This window comes from Corvus brachyrhynchos, unplaced genomic scaffold (assembly GCF_000691975.1).
Source record: "Corvus brachyrhynchos isolate BGI_N302 unplaced genomic scaffold, ASM69197v1 scaffold18, whole genome shotgun sequence".
In the NCBI taxonomy this organism is placed as follows: Eukaryota; Metazoa; Chordata; class Aves; order Passeriformes; family Corvidae; genus Corvus; species Corvus brachyrhynchos.
The window spans coordinates 434,057-443,148 of record NW_008246064.1 but is presented as its reverse complement, the minus strand read 5'-3'; the positions used below and the strand labels follow the sequence as shown (position 1 = coordinate 443,148).

Sequence of the window (9,092 nt, the reverse complement as noted above, 5' to 3'; positions counted from 1 at the left end):
GGGGGGGAAAAAAAGGCCTGAAATGATCCCAAAAATCCTGTTCCCGATGTATATTGCCAAGGGAAACCTTTGGGATGTGTTTTCCTTCTCCTGCCTTCCCTCATTCCCTGGAATCCTGTAAAAACCTGGAATTCGGAGGGAATTCCTCCCCTCTCCGCAATCATCCCTAAGGATGACTCTGCATTCCCACTCCAGCTCCCTATGGAAAAACTGGGAATGACCCGGGATGGAAGAGCAGCTCCTGACCCCCCCACCCCTGATATCGATTCCAGAGGGGAAAATCCTGCCTGGAAAAATCCCAGCTCCCAAAAACTTTCACTTTTCCCCCTCTGGATCCCATTCCCTGTTGGAGTCGCTGCTCCAGGCTGGAATTTCTGGAGCAGAACTTTGCTGGGATTTCTGGGATTGGGATAAAGCCAGGAATTTTCCCAGGATTTCCAGCCTCTCATCCCTCCCTTTCCCTGATTTCCAGGCCCTGTGGAATTCAGCAGCTCATCCCCAAAAAGCGGGAATTCCCAGCTCACATCCATCCCCACTTCCAGCTCATTCCCAACCCTCCGCTTATCCCATTCCCATAATCCCTGATTTTCCATCCCATCCTACCTGAGCATTCCATAAATCCCCAGGAATCCTTTCCCAGCTCCCCCAGGGATAATTCCAGGTTTTCCGAGCTCTCCGACCTCTCCCAAGGGGAGAAGTGAGGCAGAACCTCCCCTGACAGCGCCGAATTCCCGAATTATCCATCCCTGAATCCCAGGATGAGCAGGCACGGTCCAGGCAGCTGGAAAATTTTCCATCCGTTTTATTCCGGAGAATTCCCAGGAATCGTCCTGGGAACATCAAAGCCACAAAAACCGGGATAAAGCGGGGAGAATTTCGGGATCTGCTTTGTTTATCCCAGGGTTTTTCCTGGAAAAGCAGAGGCTCAGCGAGGAGGGTTTTTTTTTTTTTCCTGGAAATAATTGGATAATGGAGTTATCCTGAATAATTCGATTCCGGCTCAGCCAGGCTGGAGCAAAGGGAGGAGGGGAAAAAAAGCCGGAGAGGGAAATAATTCCGGCAGCGAAAAAATTCCCAAAAAAACCCCCCAAAAATAAGGAAAAATAAAGGAATGAAAGGAAGGAAATATCTGGGAGAAAAGAGGGAAAATCCCTTTAAATCTTGGATTTGGTTGAGGAAAAGCTTGGCTCGCTCCCAGGCCTCTGGAAAAATTCCCGGAGCTGGAAGTGATCCCAAAATTTGGGAAGAGCATCAGAGAATTCCGGGATGGGTTGGTCTGGGAGGGAATTTCGGGATCATGGGATGAGCTGCCACTGGCCCAGGTGGATCCAAGCTGGCCTTGGATAATTCCGGGCATGGAGCAGCCACAGCTTCTCCAGGAATTCCATCCCGGGGCCTCAGGAAATCTGGGAATTTTTCGAAGAATCCCTTTCCCTGTGTTTATACGGCTTTAGATGGGGGGAAATCCCGGGATTTTGTCTCCATCCCTCTCCCAATCCTGCCTCCTCACCCAGCCCATTCCATGGATTTTCCCAGAGAAACGGCTTTTCCCGTTTCCCCGAATCTTTGGGATCCAGCTGATCCCCAAATTCCCGGACCTTCCCCAAAAATTCCGCTTCTAAAACGTCCTTTACGGCCCCCAAATCCGTAATTCCCGGATTTATCCTTCTCCTTGGCACCTCTGGAATTCAATCCCGGCATCCCCATGGAAAACCAACCTCAGGAATCCACTAAAACTCGGGAATTCCCTTTTTTCCCTGGGATTCCAACCTCACGTGAGGATTTGGGGGATTATTGAGGAGGAAATCCCTTTTTTTCCCTTGGAGATGCCAATTTTTCCCAAAATCCCCTTTTCCTGCTGTTTTCCCTCATTTTTTCCCCAAAATCACCTTTTCCGCCTGTTTTCCCACCCTTTTTTCCCAAAATCCCCTTTTCCTGCTGTTTTTCTCTCCCTTTTTTCCCAAAAATTCCTTTTCCCGTGTTTTTCCCTCCCCTTTTTCCCAAAATCCCCTTTTCCGGCTTTTTTTTCCTTCCCCTTTTTCCCCAAATCCTCTTTTCCCACTGCTTTCCTCCCTTTTTTCCCCGAAATCCGCTTTTCCTGCAGTGTTCCCTCCCTTTTTTCCCAAAATCCCCTTTTCCCGCGTTTTTCCTTCCCCTTTTTCCCAAAATCACCTTTTCCTGCTTTTTTCCCTCCCTTTTTTTCCCAAAATCCCCTTTTCCCGCGTTTTTCCTTCCCCTTTTTCCCAAAATCACCTTTTCCTGCTTTTTTCCCTCCCTTTTTTTCCCAAAATCCCCTTTTCCTGCTGTTTTTCCCCAAAAATCACCTTTTCCTGCTATTTTTCCCTCCCTTTTTCCCCAAAAACTCCTTTCCCTGCTGTTTTTCCTTCCCCTTTTTCCCAAAATCCCCTTTTCCTGCTGTTTTTCCCCCAAAATCCCCTTTTCCCGCTGTTTTTCCCTCCCTTTTTCCCAAAATCCCATTTTCCTACTGATTTTCCTCCTTTTTTCCCAAAATCCCCTTTTCCTGCTGTTTTTCCCCCAAAATCCCCTTTTCCCGCTGTTTTTCCCTCCCTTTTTCCCAAAATCCCATTTTCCTACTGATTTTCCTCCTTTTTTCCCAAAATCCCCTTTTCCTGCTGTTTTTCCCCCAAAATCCCCTTTTCCCGCTGTTTTTCCCTCCCTTTTTCCCAAAATCCCATTTTCCTACTGATTTTCCTCCTTTTTTCCCAAAATCCCCTTTTCCTGCTGTTTTTCCCCCAAAATCCCCTTTTCCCGCTGTTTTTCCCTCCCTTTTTCCCAAAATCCCATTTTCCTACTGATTTTCCTCCTTTTTTCCCAAAATCCCCTTTTCCTGCTGTTTTTCCCCCAAAATCCCCTTTTCCCGCTGTTTTTCCCTCCCTTTTTCCCAAAATCCCATTTTCCTACTGATTTTCCTCCTTTTTTCCCAAAATCCCCTTTTCCTGCTGTTTTTCCCCCAAAATCCCCTTTTCCCGCTGTTTTTCCCTCCCTTTTTCCCAAAATCCCATTTTCCTACTGATTTTCCTCCTTTTTTCCCAAAATCCCCTTTTCCTGCTGTTTTTCCCCCAAAATCCCCTTTTCCCGCTGTTTTTCCCTCCCTTTTTCCCAAAATCCCATTTTCCTACTGATTTTCCTCCTTTTTTCCCAAAATCCCCTTTTCCTGCTGTTTTTCCCCCAAAATCCCCTTTTCCCGCTGTTTTTCCCTCCCTTTTTCCCAAAATCCCATTTTCCTACTGATTTTCCTCCTTTTTTCCCAAAATCCCCTTTTCCTGCTGTTTTTCCCCCAAAATCCCCTTTTCCCGCTGTTTTTCCCTCCCTTTTTCCCAAAATCCCATTTTCCTACTGATTTTCCTCCTTTTTTCCCAAAATCCCCTTTTCCTGCTGTTTTTCCCCCAAAATCCCCTTTTCCCGCTGTTTTTCCCTCCCTTTTTCCCAAAATCCCATTTTCCTACTGATTTTCCTCCTTTTTTCCCAAAATCCCCTTTTCCTGCTGTTTTTCCCCCAAAATCCCCTTTTCCCGCTGTTTTTCCCTCCCTTTTTCCCAAAATCCCATTTTCCTACTGATTTTCCTCCTTTTTTCCCAAAATCCCCTTTTCCTGCTGTTTTTCCCCCAAAATCCCCTTTTCCCGCTGTTTTTCCCTCCCTTTTTCCCAAAATCCCATTTTCCTACTGATTTTCCTCCTTTTTTCCCAAAATCCCCTTTTCCTGCTGTTTTTCCCCCAAAATCCCCTTTTCCCGCTGTTTTTCCCTCCCTTTTTCCCAAAATCCCATTTTCCTACTGATTTTCCTCCTTTTTTCCCAAAATCCCCTTTTCCTGCTGTTTTTCCCCCAAAATCCCCTTTTCCCGCTGTTTTTCCCTCCCTTTTTCCCAAAATCCCATTTTCCTACTGATTTTCCTCCTTTTTTCCCAAAATCCCCTTTTCCTGCTGTTTTTCCCCCAAAATCCCCTTTTCCCGCTGTTTTTCCCTCCCTTTTTCCCAAAATCCCATTTTCCTACTGATTTTCCTCCTTTTTTCCCAAAATCCCCTTTTCCTGCTGTTTTTCCCCCAAAATCCCCTTTTCCCGCTGTTTTTCCCTCCCTTTTTCCCAAAATCCCATTTTCCTACTGATTTTCCTCCTTTTTTCCCAAAATCCCCTTTTCCTGCTGTTTTTCCCCCAAAATCCCCTTTTCCCGCTGTTTTTCCCTCCCTTTTTCCCAAAATCCCATTTTCCTACTGATTTTCCTCCTTTTTTCCCAAAATCCCCTTTTCCTGCTGTTTTTCCCCCAAAATCCCCTTTTCCCGCTGTTTTTCCCTCCCTTTTTCCCAAAATCCCATTTTCCTACTGATTTTCCTCCTTTTTTCCCAAAATCCCCTTTTCCTGCTGTTTTTCCCCCAAAATCCCCTTTTCCCGCTGTTTTTCCCTCCCTTTTTCCCAAAATCCCATTTTCCTACTGATTTTCCTCCTTTTTTCCCAAAATCCCCTTTTCCTGCTGTTTTTCCCCCAAAATCCCCTTTTCCCGCTGTTTTTCCCTCCCTTTTTCCCAAAATCCCATTTTCCTACTGATTTTCCTCCTTTTTTCCCAAAATCCCCTTTTCCTGCTGTTTTTCCCCCAAAATCCCCTTTTCCCGCTGTTTTTCCCTCCCTTTTTCCCAAAATCCCATTTTCCTACTGATTTTCCTCCTTTTTTCCCAAAATCCCCTTTTCCTGCTGTTTTTCCCCCAAAATCCCCTTTTCCCGCTGTTTTTCCCTCCCTTTTTCCCAAAATCCCATTTTCCTACTGATTTTCCTCCTTTTTTCCCAAAATCCCCTTTTCCTGCTGTTTTTCCCCCAAAATCCCCTTTTCCCGCTGTTTTTCCCTCCCTTTTTCCCAAAATCCCATTTTCCTACTGATTTTCCTCCTTTTTTCCCAAAATCCCCTTTTCCTGCTGTTTTTCCCCCAAAATCCCCTTTTCCCGCTGTTTTTCCCTCCCTTTTTCCCAAAATCCCATTTTCCTACTGATTTTCCTCCTTTTTTCCCAAAATCCCCTTTTCCTGCTGTTTTTCCCCCAAAATCCCCTTTTCCCGCTGTTTTTCCCTCCCTTTTTCCCAAAATCCCATTTTCCTACTGATTTTCCTCCTTTTTTCCCAAAATCCCCTTTTCCTGCTGTTTTTCCCCCAAAATCCCCTTTTCCCGCTGTTTTTCCCTCCCTTTTTCCCAAAATCCCATTTTCCTACTGATTTTCCTCCTTTTTTCCCAAAATCCCCTTTTCCTGCTGTTTTTCCCCCAAAATCCCCTTTTCCCGCTGTTTTTCCCTCCCTTTTTCCCAAAATCCCATTTTCCTACTGATTTTCCTCCTTTTTTCCCAAAATCCCCTTTTCCTGCTGTTTTTCCCCCAAAATCCCCTTTTCCCGCTGTTTTTCCCTCCCTTTTTCCCAAAATCCCATTTTCCTACTGATTTTCCTCCTTTTTTCCCAAAATCCCCTTTTCCTGCTGTTTTTCCCCCAAAATCCCCTTTTCCCGCTGTTTTTCCCTCCCTTTTTCCCAAAATCCCATTTTCCTACTGATTTTCCTCCTTTTTTCCCAAAATCCCCTTTTCCTGCTGTTTTTCCCCCAAAATCCCCTTTTCCCGCTGTTTTTCCCTCCCTTTTTCCCAAAATCCCATTTTCCTACTGATTTTCCTCCTTTTTTCCCAAAATCCCCTTTTCCTGCTGTTTTTCCCCCAAAATCCCCTTTTCCCGCTGTTTTTCCCTCCCTTTTTCCCAAAATCCCATTTTCCTACTGATTTTCCTCCTTTTTTCCCAAAATCCCCTTTTCCTGCTGTTTTTCCCCCAAAATCCCCTTTTCCCGCTGTTTTTCCCTCCCTTTTTCCCAAAATCCCATTTTCCTACTGATTTTCCTCCTTTTTTCCCAAAATCCCCTTTTCCTGCTGTTTTTCCCCCAAAATCCCCTTTTCCCGCTGTTTTTCCCTCCCTTTTTCCCAAAATCCCATTTTCCTACTGATTTTCCTCCTTTTTTCCCAAAATCCCCTTTTCCTGCTGTTTTTCCCCCAAAATCCCCTTTTCCCGCTGTTTTTCCCTCCCTTTTTCCCAAAATCCCATTTTCCTACTGATTTTCCTCCTTTTTTCCCAAAATCCCCTTTTCCTGCTGTTTTTCCCCCAAAATCCCCTTTTCCCGCTGTTTTTCCCTCCCTTTTTCCCAAAATCCCATTTTCCTACTGATTTTCCTCCTTTTTTCCCAAAATCCCCTTTTCCTGCTGTTTTTCCCCCAAAATCCCCTTTTCCCGCTGTTTTTCCCTCCCTTTTTCCCAAAATCCCATTTTCCTACTGATTTTCCTCCTTTTTTCCCAAAATCCCCTTTTCCTGCTGTTTTTCCCCCAAAATCCCCTTTTCCCGCTGTTTTTCCCTCCCTTTTTCCCAAAATCCCATTTTCCTACTGATTTTCCTCCTTTTTTCCCAAAATCCCCTTTTCCTGCTGTTTTTCCCCCAAAATCCCCTTTTCCCGCTGTTTTTCCCTCCCTTTTTCCCAAAATCCCATTTTCCTACTGATTTTCCTCCTTTTTTCCCAAAATCCCCTTTTCCTGCTGTTTTTCCCCCAAAATCCCCTTTTCCCGCTGTTTTTCCCTCCCTTTTTCCCAAAATCCCATTTTCCTACTGATTTTCCTCCTTTTTTCCCAAAATCCCCTTTTCCTGCTGTTTTTCCCCCAAAATCCCCTTTTCCCGCTGTTTTTCCCTCCCTTTTTCCCAAAATCCCATTTTCCTACTGATTTTCCTCCTTTTTTCCCAAAATCCCCTTTTCCTGCTGTTTTTCCCCCAAAATCCCCTTTTCCCGCTGTTTTTCCCTCCCTTTTTCCCAAAATCCCATTTTCCTACTGATTTTCCTCCTTTTTTCCCAAAATCCCCTTTTCCTGCTGTTTTTCCCCCAAAATCCCCTTTTCCCGCTGTTTTTCCCTCCCTTTTTCCCAAAATCCCATTTTCCTACTGATTTTCCTCCTTTTTTCCCAAAATCCCCTTTTCCTGCTGTTTTTCCCCCAAAATCCCCTTTTCCCGCTGTTTTTCCCTCCCTTTTTCCCAAAATCCCATTTTCCTACTGATTTTCCTCCTTTTTTCCCAAAATCCCCTTTTCCTGCTGTTTTTCCCCCAAAATCCCCTTTTCCCGCTGTTTTTCCCTCCCTTTTTCCCAAAATCCCATTTTCCTACTGATTTTCCTCCTTTTTTCCCAAAATCCCCTTTTCCTGCTGTTTTTCCCCCAAAATCCCCTTTTCCCGCTGTTTTTCCCTCCCTTTTTCCCAGGCCACCACGGCGCCTCCCAAGAAAAAGCCGGATCCGGTGACGTCAGAGACCGTGGTCATCTGGGGGCTCCGCCTCTGGCAGGTGGTCGGGATCTTCGCCCTCTTCGTCCTGTCCATCAGTGAGTCCCAGAATTCCCGTTCCTCCCCTGGAATTTGCCCCTGGAAAAGTCCCCAGGGCGCTTTTTGGGATCCCGGGAATGAGGGATCCTTGAGGGAAGCACCATGGATTCATCTTGGGATCAGCTGGGGCCATCCCAGAGGAGACATTCCCGCCCCGATCCGTGTGGGAGCCTGGCAGGGAATCCTGGAATGCTTCGGGTGGGAATGGGCATCCAAGACCGTTTCATTCCCATGGGAAGCGCCGTCTTCCAGAAGAAGGAATTTTTTGGGGATTCTACCACTGGAATGTTTGGGATTCCGAGGTTTTCCACGTGGTTTTAGCAGGGATTTTCAATCCCGGGGGTTTTTTGGGATGGGATCGGGATCTCTCCGGATACGGCCGTTCCCAACTGGAATATTTGGGATTCCGAGGTTTTCCACGTGGTTTTAGCAGGGATTTTCAATCCCGGGGGTTTTTTGGGATGGGATCGGGATCTCTCCGGATACGGCCGTTCCCAACTGGAATATTTGGGATTCCGAGGTTTTCCACGTGGTTTTAGCAGGGATTTTCAATCCCGGGGGTTTTTTGGGATGGGATCGGGATCTCTCCGGATACGGCCGTTCCCAACTGGAATTCCATCCGGCTTCATCCCTGTGCAATTCCCTCCCTGGGAAGAGCTCTCCACATTCCCTGTGCCCTGAAATTCCCAAATTTCCCTCAGGACACCCCTTGGAATGGGTTGGAATGGGCATCCGAGACCAGGATATCTGGAAGGAATCCAGGACGCTCCGGGATCACTCCCAAGGAAGGAATTCCCTTGGAAAGGGATTTCAGGTGGAATCTCCAGTCTGGAGCCCAGGAATTACCACACACAGCTGGGAATTCCATCCCGCGGGAATTCCTGGGCGCCAAACTGGGGATTCCCACCTGGAATCCCTTTCCAAGGAAATTCTTTCCTGGGGGTGATCCCAGAACATCCTGGATTCCTTCCAAATATCCTGGAATTAGAGGAGAATTCCTGAGGGAAGATCCCAGCTGAGTGTGGTAATTCCTGGGCTCCAGACTGGAGATTCCCACCTGGGAATTCCTTCCTTGGGAGTGATCCCGGAGCGTCCTGGATTCCTTCCAGATATCCTGGAATTAGGGAATTCCCGTGGGATGGAATTCCCGGCTGCGTGTGGTAATTCCTGAGGGAAGTCCCAGCTCCAAACTGGAGATTCCCACCTGGAATCCCTTTCCAAGGGAATTCCTTTCCTGGGAGTGATCCCGGAGGATTCCCACCTGGAATCCCTTTCCAAGGGAATTCTTTCCTGGGGGTGATCCCAGATCATCCTGGATTCCTTCCAGATATCCTGGAATTAGAGGAGAATTCCTGAGGGAAGTCCCAGCTCCGAACTGGAAATTCCCAGCGGGAATCCGGAGTGGGAACGGCACAAACTCCGCCCCTGTGGCTGCTCCTGCTGGAGATGGGATTTGGGAGGAATAAAATCCATAGGAAAGGAGGGAATTCAAAACTGGAATGGGATCGACAAGGAGGAAATTGAAAAAGACAGAAAGAAAGGTAAAAATAGGAAATTAAAAATGTAAAAATGTAAAACCGTAAAAATATAGAAATAAAAATGTAAAAATAATTCGAAAATATAAAAATATAAAAATAATTCAAAAATATAAAAATATAAAAATGTATAAAAATATAAAAATAAAAAATAAAAATATGAAAATATAAA

General features: G+C 45.9%; 1 protein-coding gene across 1 annotated transcript in view; it reads left to right on the top strand.

The window, feature by feature from the left end:
- Window positions 1-9,092, top strand: part of TMIE (transmembrane inner ear) — a 16,925-nt gene that overhangs the window by 423 nt on the left and 7,410 nt on the right. Inside the window, exon 2 of the mRNA XM_017746766.1 lies at window positions 7,267-7,384. Within this exon, the coding sequence (XP_017602255.1) occupies window positions 7,267-7,384 (118 nt within the window). The remainder of the gene's footprint in view (window positions 1-7,266; window positions 7,385-9,092) is intronic.